The 24,335-nt window shown below is 34.8% G+C and overlaps 1 protein-coding gene across 5 annotated transcripts in view; it reads left to right on the forward strand.

Moving 5' to 3' along the window:
* Window positions 1-24,335, forward strand: part of LOC143249958 (nephrocystin-4-like) — a 94,757-nt gene that overhangs the window by 66,364 nt on the left and 4,058 nt on the right. For all 5 annotated transcript variants that reach the window (XR_013028049.1, XM_076500594.1, XM_076500593.1 and 2 more), the window contains 5 exons: window positions 2,155-2,296; window positions 3,302-3,405; window positions 14,943-15,109; window positions 19,890-20,033; window positions 22,438-22,573. Coding sequence is in view for 4 of the 5 variants with exons in the window: in XM_076500594.1 (XP_076356709.1) it covers window positions 2,155-2,296; window positions 3,302-3,405; window positions 14,943-15,109; window positions 19,890-20,033; window positions 22,438-22,573 (693 nt within the window). In the remaining variant the exon portion in view is untranslated. The remainder of the gene's footprint in view (window positions 1-2,154; window positions 2,297-3,301; window positions 3,406-14,942; window positions 15,110-19,889; window positions 20,034-22,437; window positions 22,574-24,335) is intronic.

The following is a 24,335-nucleotide window of genomic DNA, read 5'->3' on the forward strand; positions in this document are numbered from 1 at the left end:
TAATTTTTAATATTGAAATAGAGATAAAATTTAAAGTTTTATAAAATCAAAGCTTTATAGGAATTTAGGAAGATGTGAAAGTTTGAGATTAAAATGTTGAAAAAGGTTAAGAACTTTTAACTGTTTCTTGGAAAATATATCACAATGAAATTTGTTCAAAAATTCAAACTTGTGAATTCAAGAAGGTATCGCATATATAAATATTCACATGTAGTTTGCAGAAGCTGTGTAACTTGTAACACTGAATATTTGACCTATTTAATTTGTTAGTTTTCACAATGTTACATAACAAACAATATATCTGGTGGAGGAGAAGGTTTGCCCACTTCGGTGTTGCTTACGTTTTTGTTGTGACCCCTCAAGAGCCCAGAATGTGCAACTGTATGGCTGCATGTTGGGATCTACTCAGAAGTATATATATATATATCTTGTGATCCAATTGCCCTACCTACCAAAGTAGGATATATGGACCATGACCCTATAATTCCAACCATGAGTAGTGGGATCTTGGTTATCTGGTTGGGACCTGATCAGTGTTGGTGATAAATCATATAAAATTCCACCCACAGTACATGAATTAAGTTCTGGGTGAAGAGTGCCTCTGTTTTGGATGTAATGATGTTTCCTCAATAAGGTTCCAATCTTCTATTAACACACCCAAGATGTATGCAGTCACATGGATAATGTTCTCACTGACCCCTTCTCCTTTTTAATGTGGGGTTCTAGCTGTATGTGTCATGAGTTAACATTTTCTTAAATTGAAAATAATACTTTCCTCCCTCACACTCTCCTACCTTTCCTCCCCACTAAGAGCCAGTGTTAGAGACTGTGGATTGAGTCAGTCTCAAAATAATTATAAATTTATCTGAATGAAGTGCTTTTATACAGTACTAGGATAAAGACACTTTGATGTTGGTGGAAAGTCTCATAAGATAAATATTGCTAATGGTAATTACGTTGATGTAAAATACTGGCAAAGGAAGAAATCCTAGGAAGTTAGTAATAGTTGTAGAATGAGATGAAGCAAGGATTTAAGTAAATGTTAACTTATAGATATTAACTGAAAGTGTCACTCTTTATGTTGAAAAATATTACAAAACGTATGATTTTATAGAATTAAAAACATAGAATACTCTTGAGAAAAAGAATAGTACAATCTATTGAAAGAACAAAAATATTTTTATTGCTAACCAATTTAATCTTTGGAGCTTATCACTGACACAGTGTTAGAAGTTTTGCTATACTGTTTGAAGCTTAGCACTGACATAGTGTTAGAAGTTTTGGTATACTGTTTGAAGCTTAGCACTGACATAGTGTTAGAAATTTTGCTATACTGTTTGAAGCTTAGCACTGACATAGTGTTAGAAGTTTTGCTATACTGTTTGAAGCTTAGCACTGACATAGTGTTAAAAGTTTTGCTATACTGTTTGAAGCTTAGCACTGACATAGTGTTAGAAGTTTTGCTATACTGTTTGAAGCTTAGCACTGACATAGTGTTAGAAGTTTTGCTATATTGTTTGAAGTTTAGCACTGACATAGTGTTAGAAGTTTTGCTATACTGTTGCAGAGACTGTGTACCTAAAATTGTGTTGTTTAATAATTGTTATTAAACATGTTAGTGTGCATACAAGAAACTGTATGATATTGACAATGAAAATAAAACCAGTCATGTAAATATGGTGTGTTTGGTAAAAGGTTAACGTTCTGCTCCTTAACATACTTTATGATAGTAAACTGTATGATGCAACTGACAGAGGAACTGGTCCTGTAAATAAACTGTGGGTTAAATGTATTTTGTGTTTCCTATATACTATGTTACAAAACTGTACAACACTGATTCTAGTAGAACTGATTGTGTAAGTAAACTGTGATGAGTAAACATGTGATTTTCTTGTTTATGATATAAACTGCATACAAAACTACATGATGCAGTTCTGTTAGAACTGGTCAAGTAGATAAGCTGTGTGTTCTAAAAGTTTCTGATACAAGTATAAAATTTTGTAACAAATTGTTTTAGTGTTCAGTTTTAACGTAGATTAGGTAATGTTAGTAAGAGCACAACATTGCAAAACAATTTGTAAATGTTCACATCTGTTGTTACTTGGTGAAAGTACTGTAGTTTATTACATGAAAAGAACTAGTTCTCTTGTGCAGGTCCACTTCATTACTGAACGACAGAAAACTTTAGCAATCCTCAGTCTTCACATTCAGCACATACCTCCATTGGTTCAACAGACAATGAGGTTTCTACCACCTGAAAATTCTTTTCTTAAACAGTGGATTCGTGTACCAGCTGGTAATAAAAAATCTTTTTTTTTAAATTCAATTTACCTTTTTTTTCTTTTTGTAATAAAAACATGTTAAAAATATGTAGTGAAAGACTTTCACTTCTTGGTGTTGATAAGTTGAAATTAAAAGTTATTCATTTTAGCAGCTTTCAAACGTTTGTGAATGTTGTTATTCTCACTGGTGGAAGACAATGTTTTTTATATTCATTACAGGCAAACAATTGTTCCTATACTCAAAGGTAAACAATTGCTATCGTACTTGTTAGAGGCAAATGTTTGTTTCTATGCACATTAGAGGTAAACAATTATATACTCATTTGAGGAAAACAGTTGTTGTTAAACTTATTAGAGGTAAACAGTTGTTGTACTCATTAGAAGTAAACAGTTATTACTATACTCATTAGAGGCAAACAGTTGTTGTAATATTCATTAAAAGTTAGTGGTTATTATAATGTTTGTAAGAAGTTAGTGGTTATTGTAGTGTTTGTTAAAAGTTAGTGGTTATTATCGTGTTTGTTAAAAGTTAGTGGTTATTATAATGTTTGTTAAAAGTTAGTGTTTATTATAATGTTTGTTAAAAGTTAGTTGTTATTATAGTGTTTGTTAAAAGTTAGTGGTTATTATAGTGTTAGTAAGAAGTTAGTGGTTATTATAATGTTTGTTAAAAGTTAGTGGTTATTATAATGTTTGTAAGAAGTTAGTGGTTATTATAATGTTTGTTAAAAGTTAGTGGTTATTATAATGTTTGTTAAAAGTTAGTGGTTATTATAATGTTTGTTAAAAGTTAGTGGTTATTATAATGTTTGTTAAAAGTTAGTGGTTATTATCGTGTTTGTTAAAAGTTAGTGGTTATTATAGTGTATGTTAAAAGTTAGTGGTTATTATAGTGTTTGCTAAAGGTTAGTGGTTATAATTAAAATACAAAATTCATATCATCTTCTCTTTATTCTAGAAATTGTCAAATTACATGAGCTTTTTTGTTGAAAACTAACATTGTTTTATTCTGTTCCCAGCACTGATAAGAGAAGAAAAACTTTGCATGGTAGCAAGAAGCTCAGACAAGGACATAATCTGTAGCATCCAGCACTTGGATGGAAATTATGATGTCTATGTGAAGGTTGTAATACTTGAATAAAATGTTTTCAATACAATATTATATTCCATTCCTCTGTATGATAGTTAACACATTTTTAACGTAATAGATAAACTTGTTGGGTTATCCCAAGTCATTCTTTCGAGTTATCACTTAAAATATGGCATGTTTGGGACATCTGAGAAAGAATTGTACTTTTTCTCAGACTGGTTTAATTTTCAGAATTTCTAATAAACCTAGAAAAGATTGATTTTAACCAAGAAAACTAATACTGAGAAGTGTTTTAAATCCTTCTTACCAAATATACTTACCTTTCCTCACATTACAGCTATTATTCAACTCTCAAGTTTTCTTCCTTTCTCTATCTAAACAATTGCCTGAATTTTTTGTTGCTTGTAAAGTTTCATCCACATTGCATGAATTAAAATCCAGGTGAAAAACGTACCTATTCTGGATGTATTGCAGTTCATCCACTGGATTTTATAATGGCATGCCTATAATTTTAAGCAGATGCTTGTTGTATGGATAATGCCCTCACTGGTTCCTCCACCTTATTAATGTGGAGTTCTGGCTGTAGAGTGAGAGGAGGTGTGTTTTATGAGTTAACATTTTCTTAAATTGAAAATATAATTCAAATTATACTCCTTCCTCACACTCTTCTACCTATTCTTCCCATTAACAGCCATGTGGATTAAGTCAGTTTCAAAAATATTATAGGCAGGTGAGAAAATTCAAACAAGCAAAGGAAGAAACCCTGGCAGTAGAGTAATACCTGTAGTGTGAGGGGAGACAAGAAATATTGAAAATACATTTTTTTATTTTTCTCTGTGCATGATTAGTATTTTTTATCCTTTCATTATCTAACCTTTAGCTGTGGTCTTGTTTTTATCTCACCATTTCAGATCATGTTTTCATATTCTAACCTACAGCTGTGATTCTGATTTTATCTCTCTGTTTTGGAGTTTCCTTTCATTATCTAACCTATGGCTGCGATCCTATTTTTCGCTCACCATTTTAGATTCTGTTTTCATTATCTAACCTACAGCTGTTATCCTGTTTAATCTTACCATTTTAGGTTCTGCTTTCATTATTTGACCTACACCTATGATCCTATTTTTGTCTTACCATTGTAGATCTTTCTTTCATTATCTATCCTACAGCTGTGATCACCTTTTTATATCACCACTGTAGATCTTTCTTTCATGATCTTACCCACTGCTGTGATCCTTTTTTTATCTCACCGTTTTAGATTCTGCTTTTGTTATTTAACCTATATCTATGATCCTAATTTTATCAGTGTCAGCAGTTCAGTCACTCATAGATGTTATGTCGTGGCTTCTTAACGTGTGCTCATTGTGATGGCAAGGACCATGATGTCTATAAGTGTGAAACAGACATTCATTGCATCAATTGCAATGGCTCTCATCTGTCCTACTTTCATTCTTGCCCATAATGGCTCTCATCTGTCCTACTTTCATTCTTGCCCATAATGGTTCTCACCTGTCCTACTTTCATTCTTGCCCATAATGGCTCTCACCTGTCCTACTTTCATTCTTGCCCATAATGGTTGGAAGAAAAATATGTGCAGCATTTGGAAACAATTCATACCATTATTTATCCTAAGGCTCAAAAGTTTCTATCCTCTACTTCATTTCAGACACCTCATTCCACTACTACAGTGGGAGTACAGATCTGCCTCCAAAAGAATCATTCTCAAAACAAATGAAAAGTCTTTTGATCTCCATGGCTAAAAAAAGTTAATGAATCAATTTCAAAACCTATCTCTGTTCCTTACATACATTCCAAAAAATCCCAAGATCCACTTTTTTGGTTCCGGGTACAAGCATTTCCTTGGATACATCTTCTTTTCCCACCCCAAGATGCAAAACGATCTTTTATTTAAGTCCTCATTCACTGGAATCCTCTTCCAACAGTAAAGACTTGTCCAATCGACCCAAAGCAAGATCTATGGAGGTTGATAGACCTCTCTCGAATAAAGACACTAAAGAAAAAAGACGTCGTTGTAAACAGAAGGGTTCTCCACCAATTTCACCTAAACATAAATAAAAATGGCCACCTTGATACAATGGAACTGTCAAAGGTTATGTTCTAATCTGGTTGAAATCAAAACATTGATTGCTTTCTACCATCCTGTATGTCTTTACCTACAGTAAACATTCCTGAAACCTGCCAATACAGTCAACTTTTAGTGGTTTTCTTTGTACAAAAATGACAGGCTGTGTGGTGGATAAGTGCATGGAGGAGTGACACTGTTGGTTGATCAGCATGTGCTCACCCTGTCTTTGCTACTAGACACACCCTGAGAGATAGTAGCCATCCGTGTTTCCTTGGGTCATACCATCACTGTTTGCTCTTTCTACCTATCACCTGGAGAGACATGTGATCAATCAGACCTTGATGCTCTCATTGAACAGTTGTTGTCTCCCTTTTTAATCCTGGGGGACTTTAATGGACATCATCCCCTCTGGGGAAGTACTGATATTGATAGGAGAGGTCTCTCTGTAGAGTATATGCTCTCTGATCACAACCTTTCTCTTTTCAATACTGGTTCTTCTACTTATTTTCATGCACCTAGTCAGTCCTTTACTGCTATTGATCTTTCAATTTGCTCCCCTTCACTATTCTACCATTTTTCATGGAGGATTGACAATAATCCATGAGGCAGTAATAATTTTCTTATAATTTTGAGAGAGACTGGCCATGGTCAGTGCCACCCATCCCACATGCCCCAGTGGAAGCTGGATCACGCAAACTGGCCTTCTTTCACTCACAGAACTTGATCCTGCCATTGTCTGTAAGCCTCAATAGACAATTGTGTGGCAGCAGTAACTGACTGTGATATACAAGCAGCTGCTCAATGTATTCCTAAAAGCTTGATACATTTTCTATGATATGGTAGAATCTTGCCTGCCACATGGCACAGAAGGCTCAAAAACAGGCCTGGGATACTTTCCATAGATATCCCACACACTCAAACCACATCACTTTCCAGCAGGACTCTGCACATGCCTGTGGGTAAGATGTAAAATCCTGAATGAATCTTGGATTAAGTTCACGACCAGCATATCTTCTACCACCAGTTCCAAAGTCATATGGAACAAGATTCGAAGAGTCAGTGGCTAATATAATCCTGTTCCCCTCTCGATCTTGCTCTCTGATGGCCAGGAAGTAGCTGACACCCGGAGCATTTCAGATACTCTAGGTGAAAGCTTTTGCTGGGTATTTAGCACTTCTGCTTCTTCCTCCAGCTTCTTAGCTATCAAGACTCAGGCAGAACTATCACCTCTTTCCCTTCGAGCTGATTGTCTTTATGATTATAATCATCACTTTACACTGGTGGAACTCAAACTGGCCCTTCATAGGTCTGGCAGTACATCGGTTGGACCTGATGATGTGCACTATGAAATGCTGCACCATCTATCTTCTGCTTCTCCTGCTATCTTTCTGATTGTTTTAACCGGATCTGGCAGGAGAATGTTTTTCCTGATGCCTGGTGCCAGGCTATTTGTCCTACCTTTCTTTAAGCCTGGGAAGGATCCCAAGATTCTTTCAAACTACCATCCAGTTGCTTTGACAAGCTGTCTCTGTAAGACCTTAGAGAGGATGGTTAATGCTTGTCTTGTTTGGTTCCTCGAATCGAATAACATCCTCTTGCCCACCCAGTGTAGGGTCCGATGACAGCTCTCCACCATAGACCACTTGATTTGACTTGAAATGTCAATCAGAAAAGCCTTTCTCAAACAATAGCATCTTGTATCAAAATTCTTTGACATTGAGTAGGCTTATGATAAAACATGTAGGTATGGCATTTTGCGAGTCCTCCATATATATGGTTTACATAGCCATTTGCCCATTTTTATTAAAATTTTTAATGGACAGGACATTCCAAGTTTGTGTGGGTTCAACACATTCCTGTTCTTTTCTACAGGAACTTGAGGTCCCTCAGGGCTGTGTTTCAAGTGTCACACTTTTCAGTATAAAGATTAATGCCATCACTGAACAACTCCCTCTCACTGTTGCAAACGGGCTCTTTGTTGAAGACTTTCACATCTCGTGTCAGTCGTCGAACATGAAGTATATTGAGTGGCAGCTATTACTGTCCTCAGTCGTTTACTGAAGCGGATCACAGCAAATGTCTTTAACTTCTTTCTCTCTAAAACTGTTTGCCTGCACTTCTGCCACATATGGGGTGTTTACCCTGATCCTTAACTCCGTGTTGGTGATTTTGTGCTGCCTGTGGTTCCTGAGACAAAGTTCTTAGAGCTTATCTTTGACTGTAAGCTGACCTTTATACCACACATCAAGTAGCTACAGGTCAAATGTTCAAGAGCACTGAACATCCTCCATGTCTTCTCTTCCACCACTTGGGGAGCGGATCAATGTTTTATGCTAAAGGTATATTGTGCTCTTATTAAATTGAAACTCAACCCTGGATCACTGGTTTACAGCTCTGCTAGAACCTCAGCCTTAAAGATGCTGGACCCCATTATTATCAAGACTTCGGCTCTGCACTGGGGCTTTCTGCACTTATCCAGTTCAGAGCTTATACATAGAATCTCATGAACCTCCTTTCCACCTCTGCTATTTGCAACTGTCATTACTATATGCTTGAAAACTTAGTTTCTTACCAGAGCATCTCACCTGGGGTTGTGTTTTCCTTCCTTGGTGGGCCATACTTTTTCAGACCAGATTGTCTGCCATTGCTTTTTTTGGTCTTCATATCCAGGTGCAGTTGGATGAATTGGGTCTGTCCTTAGATAACATTGATGTATCCATTGGTCGACCCATCCCACCATGGCCTCTTACACACACCAATTGTGACCTTTCCTTAAGCCATCTGAGAAAAGCAGACACTCCTGATTGGATATACTGTCTGTTATTTGCTTAAAATCTTTCAAACCATCCTTCCATTCCTATTTATACAGATGGTTTGAAATCAGGTGACTGTGTGGGCTCTGCCTTGGTTTATTGTGGTTTGGTAGTTGCTTGCAGAATCCCCTCTGCAGCTTCTGTGTTCACTGCTGAACTGTATGCCATTTCTCCTGCCCTGGATCACACATAAGCCAAGCAGTACTCAAACTGCACTGTTTATACTGACTTGCTTAGTTCTCTACTGGCCCTGGAATTGTTTCATGTTGGTTCACACTCTGTTCTTGCCGATATTCAAAACCAACTGGCCCATTTCTCTTTAACATCTACTTCTATCCAGTTTTTCTGGATACTGGGCCATAAGGAGCTCACTGACACCACAGCTAAATCTATCTGCTCTGGTGCTATCACTACTTTGCCTGTTCCATACATGGACTATGGTCCTGTATTCAAGACCTCTAATAGTTCTTATGTTGTGTTATAGATCCATTAATTGTCTTTTATGTTGTAATACAGATCCTGTAATAGTTTTAATGTTGTCTATAGATCCATTAATTATCTTTTATGGTGTATTATAGATCTTGTAATAGCTTTTATGTTGTATTATAGATTTATTAATAGTTATTTTCCTACTGTTTTCATAACTTGAGTGGCATTACATATCCTACATTTTTTCCCCTTGTTTAGAAATCTGTGTTTGTGTTCCTACCTTGGGAGTGGTGCTACAAAATAACTTTAAATGGAAACCTGTCTTTAATTTTTTTCCCTAAATGTAAATCCTACTGTGGTTTTGTTTCATTCAATGGAGATCTTATTTTAATTTTCTCTTTTTAAATTGCAATCTTCAGTTTTTCTTACCTTAAATGAAGATCCCACTTTAGTTTTATTACCTTATCTTATATGAATATCCCACTTTAGTTTTATTACCTTACCTTAAATGATTATCCTAATTTGGTTTTCTTTCCTTAAATGGAGATACGACTTAGTATTACCTTAAATGATAATTCTGCATTCATAATCTTGTTTTAAATGAAGATCTTACTTTAGTTTCTTACTTTAGATGTAAATCTTACTTTAGTTTTTTACTTTAGATGTAAATCCTACTTTAGTTGTTTTTTTCTTAAATGAAGATCCTACTTTTGTTTCTTACTTTAGATGTAAATCCTACTTTAGTTCCTTTAGATATAAATCATACTTTAGTTTTCTTTTTTAAAAGAAGATCCTACTTCAGTTTTCTTACCTTGTGATATTTTATTCCCACCATTTTCATTGTCCCCAAGAAAACCAGGTATTTGTGGCTGATAGTTGATTTATTTCACCTCAACTGTATCTTTTTACTATCCCAGGTCACAATGGAGTATTTATGCACTCTGAGGTGGGCATTTTTTTCTGGGTTGTGAATAACATAAAGGTATTTCTCCAAAGTTTCCTACTTGTACATCTGGCACTTCAGTCACATCCTTATCATTGCTTTATCCATCTCAGGATGGTTTAACAGTTTCCTTGTGTCTCTACCTTACTTGTATTGGTGTATCTATCTCAGGATGGTTTAACGGTTTCCTTGTGTCTTTACCTTACATGTATTGGTGTATCTATCTCAGGATGGTTTAACAGTTCCCTTGTGTCTCTACCTTATATGTATTGGTTTATCCATCTCAGGATGGTTTATCAGTTCCCTTGTGTCTCTACCTTATATGTATTGGTTTATCCATCTCAGCATGGTTTAACAGTTCCCTTGTGTCTCTACCTTATATGTATTGGTTTATCCATCTCAGCATGGTTTAACAGTTCCCTTGTGTCTCTACCTTATATGTATTGGTTTATCCATCTCAGCATGGTTTAACAGTTTATGTCTCTACCTTACATGTATTGGCTTATCCATCTCAGCATGGTTTAACAGTTTATGTCTCTACCTTACATGTATTGGCTTATCCATCTTGGGATTGTTTAACAGTTTTCTTGTGTCTCTGCTTTACATGTTTGATCAAATTATCTGAGTTTTTGTACTGCATCTTCATGCTCAGGAGCTGCGATTTCACCTTTACTTGGACAACTAGCTTATTTTGGTTCATACCTAACAGGAACTGGCCAATTCTACATGGGAACTACTTTCTTTGGTGGCTTGGGTAACCTAGTGATTCAAATTGGAGAAATCCTTCCTAGAACCCACTCAACATCTTGTCCATTTGTGAAGCCTTTTTCAACATGAATATCAGTCAGTATTACCTTGTCTTTCCAACCTATTTGAAATAAACTTTTAGTTCGCTATGCCTTCTCAGTTTTGTTACTTACTGTTCACATAGTTTTATCATTTTATGGGATGTGGTCTTCCATGATGACACTGGTTGTGCCCATATGAGATGTATTCTGTGGGTACTTCATGAACAATGTAACATTGATTGGTATCCTTTTTCCACCCCCAATTCCCTTCCTTCTTCCATACACAACAATCCTCTTTTGTGGCTGGACTAAGCCTGTATTTCAGCTGGTGTACTGCTTCTTTTCATGAACACATTCCTTTGGGAATGGAGAGTATGGATCAATCCCTGGGGAACTTCAGGCCATTGTTCTGTTGACAAATGTGATTTTCATTTCACTGTTCTAGAACTTCTGTGTGTTTGTTGGGCCTTATGTCATTTCCTTCTTCTCACCCAACATTATCTTGGATAATTTCTTCAGATGTTTCTATATGATCGCACATTATTGCCCACACACAGAGCACCCAGTCATAGATCTAAGTTTCTGGCCATTGAATCTCTTATTCTGGACCACATTCTTCATATTCATTTTATTACATGTCATATGCATGCTGCTTTCTGTCTCATTACTGATTATCTTTCATGCCCAGCTTGATATATCCCATGGAGTGGGCATTACATTTTATCAATATTTTTAACATTAGTTTGGTTCTCCTCTAAGGAGTTGCTTTTGCTACAGGCTTTAACACAATGTTACCTCTCTTTTGGTCACCTGTATATCATACACTGCCTCTGACAGTTGATATCTTCAACTTGAATTTGTCACTGATGTATCTTTATGTGTACCCATCCACTCCATTACTTCATCACATGATTTTTCTTGTTCACTTCACTCATTGTAATCTCTGCCTGACTGTACCCTCTTGGTCATCTCAGCCTTGGTTTTCAAAGTTTCATCAACTCCTTCATCTCTCATCTGTTTCTTCCTCTTTTTGTTGCTCTCGTTCACATGTCCTACACCCCAACCTTCACATTCTACTTTTTGACTCCTGGCCTTCATTCAGTCCTTGGTAAGGTGATCCAGTTTCACATGTTGACTCACATTCTTGTTAGGTAGTTCAATCCATACATCTTCCATGGCAGTGCACCTATGCGGGGTAAATGTATTCAACACTTGGTAACCCACCAGGGAATTTCCTGCTGCCAAGGGTAATGTAATTTATGTGGGGATCATTTCTCACCTAGCTCTTTAACTGTAATTATTCAGTCTATTTGCTTTCTGGACATTGGATGGCTATCTATTTGTTAACTTTCATTTTCCAATGTCAGGTTTTACTTCCCCATGTCCTTATTCTGCTCATACACTCCTTCCAGATACTTCTTTCCTAGCATCTTAAGCTTCTGAATTGGGTCATTTTGGTGTCCAACATTCCTTTGGTTTACCTTTGTTTGAACCACTTCCTTGTGCTCCATGTATTTTCTTTTCCATTAAACATGATTCCTTCTCTTTGCCTGTTGTCATTTACAGTTGTATTTGTTTGGCATTGGTGTCTCATGTAATTTTTATCACTATACCCATCTTCTCTTTTATCTGGATTATTTCTTTCTCTCAAAGACCTTGGTAACTTGGGGTGGCTGTTCCCACTTTCTCCTATTTCCATCTAATTTCTATCTTTACCCTCCCTGAGACCTGGATATGTTTCTGATTCTGATTCATACTGTTGATTCTTATATAGCCCACATTGATCCCATCTGTGGTAATATTCCTGACTCTTGATTCCTTGGCAATTCTACTCCCATAATGATCTTTCACATTCTACCCTTCCCACAAGGATTCCATCTTGTGGTTTATTTGGCTTATTCCTTTCTATCTTTTTCCTTCTGGACTTGGTTTTAGTTGTCCTTCCATCAGATCCAACACACACTTTCCCTTGCTTCTCATCCTCATCATCCAGTAGAGGAGATTATGCAGTCTGACATGTGGACCATTCCCAATACATTCATTTCTCACTGCCTCCATCATGTCGTAGTTTGCTCTTCATTAGAGTTTTGTATAGCACCTATGGTTATGCTTAAAAATTTGGTGCACATGGTGCCTGACCAGGTATTTGTTAACTCCAAATCCATACTGTATAGCTGTGTTGACTCACATTTTATCTTCCATGTCTCTGCAATGTTCACCATTCATATGGAGTGTTTCACAAGATGGCTTGTAGGTGAATAACCTCACAGTGTTTTCCTACATAAATATGTCCTTTCTGGATTGTACCATGTATATGAGACATAGTCTTAAGAGGAGTTGAGCTGTCACCTTGCTAGATGACATGGCCTTCTGATAACATTTACACAACCACTGTTCACCTATTTGACTGGGAGCCTTAATCCTACCACTTCATGAATATTAGTATCCTATATACTAGTACTGCATTTAGAGTGATCCAATAAACACAAGTTTTAGGTTGTCTATCTTTCTTCCTTGATTATTATGTCTGTTTTGTGGATCAGAGTGGTGGGTTTGTTCTAGTTAAGAACTTGGGTATCTCTCATTCTCTGTTCTTATGGAGATATTAATGCCATTTGGATGGTTCAGGCTAGTTTTATGATTAAAGGAGTTGACTGCACATGATAGAATCCTTTTGATGCTGAATATGAAGTTTCTGGATCAATAGCTCAGACCTAATTCTTGTGTCACACCCAGGAAACAATGATTCTCAACTCCTTGGTTCTTGAGTTTGAGGTGAAGACAGTATGATTCCATCCTACTTTCACACTGATATTGGTACTCTGCAAGGAGGTTTTAGATGCAGTTGACTTGCTGAATACAGTCCACTTCACTCTGGCCATCATACAGCCAGAAAGACATCCTTGTTTACCCACTTTTCTCGTTGCGGGAGTGATTTACAATATCTTTCTTATGGTTGAGATCACTTTACTATCACATTCTCTCTCTCACTCATATGTGCTCCATTCTTTTTCCACACTGACTTTTATACATTCTACACATGAGCAGAGAGTATACCTGGTCAGTAGTGATGCAGTTTTTCTCTTCAGATTTTCCAATATGACTCTGTCATCTACAGAGGTATCCTTTGAACACTTTTAGAGGATGCATTATTCTTTGATGCACCAGTCCCTCCTCCTAATCATTGTGGGATGCTAGCTAATGTTATGAGTGAAGAAAAGTACCATATTGAAAAGTATGTTTCTTCTATACTGGAAATTTATTTCATATAATTATTTTTCTCCACTCACATTCATATCTCCCCCCCCCACCTTATGATTGTTCTATCTTTTCTCTAAACTTTAGTGATAGTTTGGAAGAGGCACATAGAGAGAGTCACATGTGTCATGTGATTGTACTATGCTCCTATTGATGGAGAGATGGCACATGAAAAATGCATTGGAATCTCTTGATTCCAATAGAAGGAAGCAGAAAGCTTGTGGGATGCATAAATAAGAAGTTCAAATTATAGGGAGCAGCACTGAACAAGGATAGCTAATCTTGTGTCACATTATAGGGAGCAGCACTGAACAAGGATAGCTAATCTTGTGTCACATTATAGGGAGCAGCACTGAACAAGGATAGCTAATCTTGTGTCACATTATAGGGAGCAGCACTGAACAAGGATAGCTAATCTTGTGTCACATTATAGGAGCAGCACTGAACAAGGATAGCTAATCTTGTGTCACATTATAGGGAGCAGCACTGAACAAGGATAGCTAATCTTGTGTCACATTATAGGGAGCAGCACTGAACAAGGACAGCTAATCTTGTGTCACATTATAGGGAGCAGCACTGAACAAGGATAGCTAATCTTGTGTCATATTATAGGGAGCAGCACTGAACAAGGATAGCTAATCTTGTGTCACATTATAGGAGCAGCACTGAACAAGGATAGCTAATCTTGTGTCACATTATAGGAGCAGCACTGAACAAGGATAGCTAATCTTGTGTCACATTATAGGGAGCAGCACTAAACAAGGATAGCTAATCTTGTGTCACATTATAGGGAGCAGCACTGAACAAGGATAGCTAATCTTGTGAGAGGAAGAAAGTAACTATCTGAAATACGTTTTCAGTATAGGAAACTTGTAACTGAAACAATAGGAAGGAATAAGAATGCTTTTCTCCAAATTTCATGACATAATTCAGAATAAAATTGATAGAGATCAGCAGAAACAGTATTTCCTATATCATGCAGTAAACAATGACTGGAGTATGTGATACTTTGTGAATAAATTCTGGGAAATCAGTTAAAAATATATTAAGAAATGCCTGCCTAACTTAACTTTTTGAAATAGTTTTTGAAACATGGAGAATGCCTGTGCTATCACAGAAGTCTTTAAGCTATGTATGGAGAATGCCTGTGCTATCACAGAAGTCTTTAAGCTGTGTTTTTTATAGATCAACAGAAGTTTTTTACTATGACTACTTTGTAGACAAAATACAACTTTATAAATTTGACCTTGCAGGCTTCATGTGGTAATTCTGGCTCTAAGAAAAGGTTCTACATCTTTGTCTACAGCGACTCATATTTGTCTCAACCTGTACAAACGTGGGAGGTGTGGGTTCATCCCCAAAGAAGGGTTGACCTGTCATGTGTCATTGGCCAGTCTATGCAAACATCACTGATTATCAGGTAACAAGAAAGTTAAAGTAACCTATAGTTTAGATTTTTACTTTCTGTACACATGTAGTAGGGTGGATTGATGTCTTGCAGACAGTTTATCTTTTTGTGTTGTTGGTTTATTTCTCCATTGACATTTATATAGGCCAACTTTACAGTTGTACACTTTTGTAACTTGTAGGTTTGAGTTTAAAATAATTCTTCAATAGAGGGTTCCATAATAATACTGCAACTAACATACAAGTAAACTTCTAAAAGTTAATTGGTCAAGTAACTGATTATGTGGATAACTAATACTGATTTATATACTTCACTGAATAACTGACACTTTATCAAGTGAAAGACTAACTTGATCAACAATGACTCAGCATTCATGTGATGAATATTTCATTTTGGCATTTATTACTACTTCAATAATTTGTATTTATAACTGATGTCTAACTTCTTGAAATTCATAAAAGTTGCTAGATTTTTATAAAATCATCCAGAATATTCAAAGTGTTCTAGGCCTACTTTAATATCATGCACCCTGTAATTAATAACATTGAAAATATAGCTTACAGCAGTGCCTCCTTCCTGAATTGCAGAACCCCTTGATCAATCTTGATATAAAGACAAAGCACTACACTAAACTCTCCACTCATTGTGGTTTTCACTGCCCATGGCATACAAACAAAATAATCTCTTGTCCCTTGTCATCACTGTCTGTTTTGCCACTGGGCTAGTCTTCTTCAGTAGGTTAAATTTTTGCTAACAAACTCTTTGTTGGAGTTACCCCGTCAAAACTTCCCTCATTGACATACCTTCGAAGATGATCACCATGAATGACATTTGAGTTGGATTGTCTAATACTTCTGTGTTTAAACCACATCATTAATTCTGTTCAGAATAGTGCATGGCTGTTTTCAGCACCATAACGTTAGGTTTTTTTCCTCTCCTGAAACAAGGTTTATGTAGCTATGTTATGTCATCTTGATAGAATTCATTTTTATCAGAATTATAATCATATCACTAGTTGATTTAAGTCTTTGTAGGTAACACACGTAAATGAGATCAGTGGTGTGCATACAATGTATATTTTTACTTTGCTATCAGATGATGGATGAAGGGCTTTTGTCCTTGATTTTTTATGCCAAAACTGAGTCAAGTTTTTGTGTATGAAAACACATAACATCCCTGGTATCAAAACACAAGGATAAAAGCCCTTTATATTTATCAAGTGTTAAAAGTCAATTTGTTGCCAAAGTTTCTTTTTTGAGTGTGTGTTTTGGTTAGGAATAGTGTGTAATTCTGTTCTTTTCATGAAATAGTCCATCATAGCTGTAAAATGTTTATTCCCACGTTTACTCTATGGCAAAGGACCAACCAGCTTTCTTGAATGGTTCTGTAGTACATTACTGCTTTAGCTACCCATACTGCTTTTTTATAGACCTTTTCACTTTTAACACGGTTGGAATCTTTTGTATGAATTTTGTACAGGTAACTGGCATTACATTCAATAACAGCTTTTTATTATTTACTCCAGTATAATCATTTTTCTTTCCACTGGTATTTTACTATTTTTTGCCATAACAAGCTCTCTTAGAAGCAGAAAAGGATCCCACTGTGCCCAATACATCCTTGTCTTCAGACTGTTTGGAGCAACTGTTTGTCTTGATGGTTCTGCTCTGTTCTTGATTTTTAGTATAATTCATTTCAAACTCACATCATTTTCATAAGCATCTTTCATTTGAAAGTTTGACAATCTTAGTTTTCCATTTTCATTTCTGGATGTCACATCTCGAACTGTACTTTGTTGTATTTTAATTTGGCTATCTTTACTAGCTTGTGCTTTCCTCTTTTCAATGTTTACACTTTTATCATGTGATGTTCAGGATAATACAGCAGCATGTATATGCTACATCTTGCTATTGGGCCTTCTGGATTTTAAAATTCACTAATCACTTCGAGGCTTTATGATCTCTGGACTTTTGACCATATAAGTAAATATGGAAATGATGTAGAGCTCAAACAACACATGGTTACTCTTTATGGGTTTTATAATATAAATATGGAAATGATGTGGAGCTCAAACAACACATGGTTACTCTTTATGGGTTTTATAATATCTTCTTTCTGTAGCATACATTATCTTGTTATAGCTGGTGATTACATGAGGAACACAAAAAAGAACTTGTATCTGTATCTGATATGGGTGAATCTTCAGTAGTTGTGTGTACTAATATGGAAGTTGGGGTATTTATATAGTAGTTGTCTGTGCTCAAATAGGAGTTGTGTATACTTATACAGGAGTTGTGAATAGTTGGTTTTTGTTCAGGTTTCTAAATACTTGTTCACAGTCGACAATCCAACAAAATTTATTTGGCTGTCAAGTAGTATATGTATGGTATTAATTATGTTATAAAATATTACAAACTGGCAATATTAAGAAGTCATAACTGATTCAGATATTGAGAAAGGTGATCTTTATTGGATGTGTAGACATTTTATCTTTCAAATATATAGAAGCTTGCATGTTGATAAAATAATTCACAATATTTTGGGATTCAGTTTAAGGTTTTCTTTTCTTAAATGATCCAGAGTTTTCATTAATTCATCCTATATATTATGAAAGATCCTCCAATGTGGAAGTATGTTATTCAAGTAGATAAATACAATAAAAGTTTGGAAACTGCTTGAATTTGTAATGAAGAAACTTTGTTATAAATTTACAACAATTTGACAAAATTATGTCATCACTGGGTACCTGAAAGATTGAAATCACAGTTACAAAGAAAAACATAAACTAAAATACTTCAGAAAAAATAATTTTTTTTATTCCCAATGTTTCAGCTTATGCCCTTCTCAAAAGATTACAGTCACATATATATAAATTGAGAATTGAAAATGTATCTCAGAATGGTTGGTATGGGTATTAACACTTTAATTGATGGGTCAAAATGTTGTTCTCTGCTTATCAGTAAAAATGTAAACACCCATACCAGCCGTTCTGAGATACATTTTTATTTCAAGTGGGTTTCTTGTCGTTGAGAATTGAAAAGAACACATCTAACAATATAAATTTTATTGAACAATAGTAATGTCCACACCATTGTACTCAGGTATCTGTATGTAACATTTAAAGCATGCTGTGAAAATATTGTCAAAGAAGGTACACTTTTCCATTCAGAACCATGCTTAATAAAACATTTTTAATGGAATGAGCATCCAACACAAATGACACAATACTGTTGTCATCACATGGAAGCTTCCACTTCAACTTTACACTAAATACAATTGTTGTGGGATTTCTTGACTTATTTAAATCTAAAATACACATGCATGGATTGTTCATAACTGCATATCACTTTGTGAACACCCATTCAGAAGTTTCTGCATAATCAGCTACGTTTGTCTTCATTACAACTTTATATTTGCAATAATTTAGCTTCAGCAGCATATTTCTTAGACTTATATAAATACATTTTAACTACTCATTTCTTTAGTACAGGTTTTATAGTTGAATTTTGTATGTTTCGTTGTTTCAGCTCATAAAACTGTCACACTGAATGCTCATAACTAGTTCACACTCTGTATAAGATTATAAACATCACTACTTTACTTTATTGTTTACTTCATGTTAAGTAAGTTTACATATGTGTTGTTTTATTAAACAAGGTTGCATGAGTGTCTTTATCAGACCTTCTATAAAAAGTTAAAACTAGACCAGGTTTTATTGACCTAACACATAATACCTGTAAGAAAGCATAGCTTAAATGTTTTTAGACTGATAAAATAAGCATAATTCAAGCAAATGACATTAAAACTGCTGTAAATGTTTTTTTCTCAGCCAGTTTGTCATTTTTCATTTTCTTTATTTCATTGCTTGCCGTTTTCTGTTGCTTAGTCATTTGATTTCTATTTAACATGACAAAGCAGGTTTAAATTGTTACATTTGTTCTTTTCAGTCAGCAGTTAGTATTTTTACATGATTTTACATGATTTGACTTAAACTGAAATATCAGGTCTCAATAAAATCATTCTTTTCTGAAGTTTGTTAGTCACTTTGATGCAACCCCCCAGTGGCACAGCAGTATGGCTGCAGACTTACAAAGCTAGAAACCAGATTTTGATACCTGTGATAGGCAAAGTACAGCTAGTCCATTGTGTAGCTTTGTGCTTAACTTCAAACAAACTTGAATGTAAACAATAACAGATTAGTTCATTTCTTCCTTACATTTGTACAGGCTACCTTCACATGTACGTTATTGTAACTTGTAGGCTTAAGTTTACAAGAAATGCATTAAGAGAAATGTTTTACTGCAGGTATGATTGCTAATTGACAAGTACACTTGTAGAATATCATGGTAATTGGTTGAGTAATTGAATATATAGATAACTAACACTGATTCCTACACTTTACTGAACGTCTGGCCGAGCTGTTTTTGGTAAAATATAAGACATTTAATTTTTCTAAAGAATTCTTTTTTGCTTTAGGTTATAAAATTGTGTACATCTTTCTGTACCAAAACAACTATCTAAGATTGATTCTGTTGAAATCTTCTCTGTGGATTGGATGGAAACAAATATAACCTTGCCAAAATGTTAATTCTGAGTCAGAATAACCATTAGAACATGAGAATGAATCAACTTCTGCTTAAAAAATCCTTAAAGGAATATTTAAATATGTTTTAAGATAATGCACTGTATTTTTGTTCACACCTCACTTAAGAGTCTCACATAGGATTAAATAAACAGTCTTTTGTTTCATTGTTTGAAAAACTTGTTAAAGGTTTTCTTTTAAATATTTCAGAGGTACTCATTCAACACGACTGGTTAAGTGTTTTACTTCTCATCCTGAAGAAGTGAATTTGTATCCTTCAGAACCATTTGTTCTTGTTCCTGGAACTGTTCATGAACTTCAGTTGGTCATCAGGCCATTACACCCTGAACACAGGTACCATAATAACTAGTACATAGAGTAGATTTTTGTTACATATACTATATCAAGATATCATATGAGTTAATGTAAATGGTAAGTCTTTATCTTTTCTGTACAGGAACCATAATAGTTAGTATATAGAGTAGACATGTTTTATTGTTAATGTTCGAACTTCCTAGATCATCTTTAGGTTGAAACATTGTTCTTTGCTTAGCAATAAAAGTGTTAGTACCCATACCAGCCATTCTGAGATACGTTTTTATTTCAAGTGGGTTTCTTGTCATCAAGAATTATTCACATCTTAGTAAACCAGGAAGGCTGGAGATTAAAATGTTTCTATTTTGTAAGTTACTAAAAAATTGTATTGTTGAAGTGAACAGATATCATGTGATAGAAGAATGGTGATGGAGAATTTTGTTATTAAAAATGTTACTGAAAATGTATTCATACAGTATGTTTGCTGTCAAGTTCATTTACTTACATGGATATCTTGTGGTGAACTGAAATATTCAGTGCCAGAGAATACCAAGCTAGTTCAGAACCTAAATAGTTTATTTTCTACCAGTTTTAGCAGCAAGAACCCAAGGATTATGATGTGTCAGGACAGAATTTGGTGCAATTGAATCTTTTAAAGATTGTACAGTGTCACATAATTGTGTCATCAAACAGCCCTTGGAAGCATGATGAAACTCATTCTTCCATTCATACCAATTCCTCACTACAACCACCTAAGTTATCATATTGCACTAAACAGGACAGCTACATGAACAGTCATATTAATTTATGTTCATCATTCATCTTAAGCTGTCCAGGCAAGAATGTGCCAGTCGTTGATTGAGACAATGTAACCTTGACTCAGCTGCGACGAATGTGGATGTCTGTTCCCATTATTACCAATTCAGTGAGTGAACTGACTTGGAGAATCATATCTTCTTAATGTTAAGTAGACTCATTAAGAGATTTGCACCTGTTTGGTCACATTGGTAAACAGGCTAGTTATTTAGAACTGTAATGTAGTGCTAAACATAGAGTGAATCTCCTTGAATTCACAAATACCTGTTTATCTAAACACAGAGTTAGTTTCTTTTGGTTTACACATAATTGTTTAACTTTTAAGTGAAAAGTGAATTTCCTTTAGATTACAAACAGCTAATTATGTAAACAGAGAGCAAGTCTACTTCAATTTACAAACAACTGTTTATCTAAACAGATAATTTCCTTCAATTTACAAAAGTGGTCTATATTTGAGTGAAAAGTGAATTTCCTTTAGTTTATAAATAGCTGTTTACCCAAATAGAGAGTTTCCACACAATTGTTTATGTTTGAGTGAAAATGGAATCTTTTTCAGTTCACAAACAGCTAAACAGAGAGAGAGTTTCTTTCAGTTTGTATTTATTTCTTTATCTCTCATCAGTAAATGAGTTTTTTTTTCATTTTCCTCAAATTGAAGTGAAAAAAGTGTATGAAGAAGAGTAACTGATTTTGTGTTATATGAAATCACAGCTGACAATCTGAACTGTTAGTGTTTAATTAGGTAATGTGTTATATGAAATCACAGCTGACAATCTGAACTGTTAGTTGTTTAATTAGGTAATGTGTTATATGAAATCACAGCTGACAATCTGAACTGTTAGTGTTTAATTAGGTAATGTGTTATATGAAATCACAGCTGACAATCTGAACTGTTAGTGTTTAATTAGGTAATGTGTTATATGAAATCACAGCTGACAATCTGAACTGTTAGTGTTTAATTAGGTAATGTGTTATATGAAATCACAGCTGACAATCTGAACTGTTAGTGTTTAATTAGGTAATGTGTTATATGAAATCACAGCTGACAATTTGAACTGTTAGTGTTTAATTAGGTAACATGTTATATGAAATCACAGCTGACAATCTAAACTGTTTGTGTTTAATTAGGTAATGTGTTATATGAAATCACAGCTAACAATTTGAACTGTTAGTGTTTAATTAGGTAATGTGTTATATGAAATCACAGCTGACAATCTAAACGGTTAGAGTTTAATTAGGTAATGTCTTATAGGAAGTCACAGCTGACAATCTAAACTGTTTGTGTTTAATTAGGTAATGTGTTATATGAAATCACAGCTGACAATTTGAACTGTTAGTTTTTAATTAGGTAATGTGTTATACGAAATCACAGCTGACAATTTAAACTGCAACATCCATTGTTAGTTTTTAATTAGGTAATGTGTTATACATATCACAGCTGACAATTTAAACTGCAACATCCACTGTTAGTTTTTAATTAGGTAATGTGTTATACAAAATCACAGCTGACAATCTAAACTGCAACATCCACTGTTAGTGTTTAATCAGAATAGTACAGAATATTTTAATGATTCCATTCTTTATAAGCCAGCTTAGATATACATCTTTATGTATGTTCAATCCACAGGCACTTACTTGTTAATGTGGTTGACACTGATTGTCAACTGTCACTCTACACTTGGTTAATAATATTGATGTGCCAAAAACCACCAGTCACCAAGGGGTTTCAGATAAACTTGCCTATAACCAAGACAACAACCAAGGTATGGAACCCTATAGTTTTTTATAAAGTCATTTTTGGCAGTTTAAGAAGCATCTGTTTCTTCTCTATAAAATTAAACTTAATTAATTTAGTGTAAACATGAAGTAGCAATAAAAAATGAACTATATTTGATTCTAAAACATTAGGCATAATAGTGTTGGTAACAGGCAACTGTTGTTTACTGTTGAGTATTTATTTCTAGGCTACATATACAAAGTGTTGGAGTTAAGTGTTCACAGTTAGATGCAATAACTGGGTTTATTTGGAATGTGGGACTAGTGAGTAGTTTTAAGGAAGCTACTAGTAGTAGTGAAGATGTGCAATTTGTAAGTGAGAGTGGAAGTTGTGAACTATTGTAATTACAGTAGAGACATTAGATAAAGAGAAGTGTAGTTTGTGGAAAATGGATAACTTGGAAGCTATCATTACTAAAGTAGAGGCAATAGATAAAGAGAAGTGTAGTTTGTGGAAAATGAAAAAGTTGGAAGCTATCATTACTAAAGTAGAGGCAATAGATAAAGAGAAGTGTAGTTTGTGGAAAAATGGATAACTTGGAAGCTATCATTACTAAAGTAGAGGCAATAGATAAAGAGAAGTGTAGTTTGTGGAAAATGAAAAAGTTGGAAGCTATTATTACTAAAGTAAAGGCAATAGATAAAGAGAAGTGTAGTTTGTGGAAAATAGAAAAGTTGGAAGCTATCATTACTAAAGTAGAGGCAATAGATAAAGAGAAGTGTAGTTTGTGGAAAATGAAAAAGTTGGAAGCTATCATTACTAAAGTAGAGGCAATAGATAAAGAGAAGTGTAGTTTGTAGAAAATGGATAACTTGGAAGCTATCATTACTAAAGTAGAGGCAATAGATAAAGAGAAGTGTAGTTTGTAGAAAATGGATATCTTGGAAGCTATCATTACTAAAATAGAGGCAATAGATAAAGAGAAGTGTAGTTTGTAGAAAATGGATAACTTGGAAGCTATCATTACTAAAGTAGAGGCAATAGATAAAGAGAAGTGTAGTTTGTAGAAAATGGATATCTTGGAAGCTATCATTACTAAAATAGAGGCAATAGATAAAGAGAAGTGTAGTTTGTAGAAAATGGATAACTTGGAAGCTATCATTACTAAAATAGAGGCAATAGATAAAGAGAAGTGTAGTTTGTGGAAAATGGAAAAGTTGGAAGCTATCATAATTAAAGTTGAGACAATATATGAAGAGAAGTGTAGACTATGGGTATTGGCAGCAGGATTCCAAGAGGAGCTTATGCTTTTATATGCAAAGAATACAAACAATTACTTTCAGGAAGTTAGAGTACTATTAGGGCTAAAATTAGTGGATTTCAGCCCTTGGCGTCTTTAGGTGAGGAATTATTGGAGATAAGGAAAAGAAAAATGTCAGAAAAGGATATGAATGATAATGAGGTTATAGGTGAGTACTTGTCAAGACATGTGAATAGGATAGTATGTGAGGTAATTAGGAAGAAAATAATCAGTTCATGTTACTCAGGAACAGGTGAAAGATAAAACTGACAGAGTAAGAAATGTCATGAAGCAATTATGCAGTTTTTGTGGTGCATGTAGGGGCTAATGATGTTGGTGAGGTAGATCAGAGGAGCTGATTAATAGGTATAAGTAGTTGATAAAGGTATTTAAATAAATAGGTTATAACTTAATAGTGTAAGGACTACTGCCCAGAATTAACTGTGGAAATGAAGTTATAAGTAGGTCACTATGGTTAAATGCTAGACTTAGGTTAGTATGTAAGACT

The sequence above is a fragment of the Tachypleus tridentatus genome, chromosome 4 (genome assembly GCF_004210375.1).
Source record: "Tachypleus tridentatus isolate NWPU-2018 chromosome 4, ASM421037v1, whole genome shotgun sequence".
NCBI lineage: Eukaryota > Metazoa > Arthropoda > Merostomata > Xiphosura > Limulidae > Tachypleus > Tachypleus tridentatus.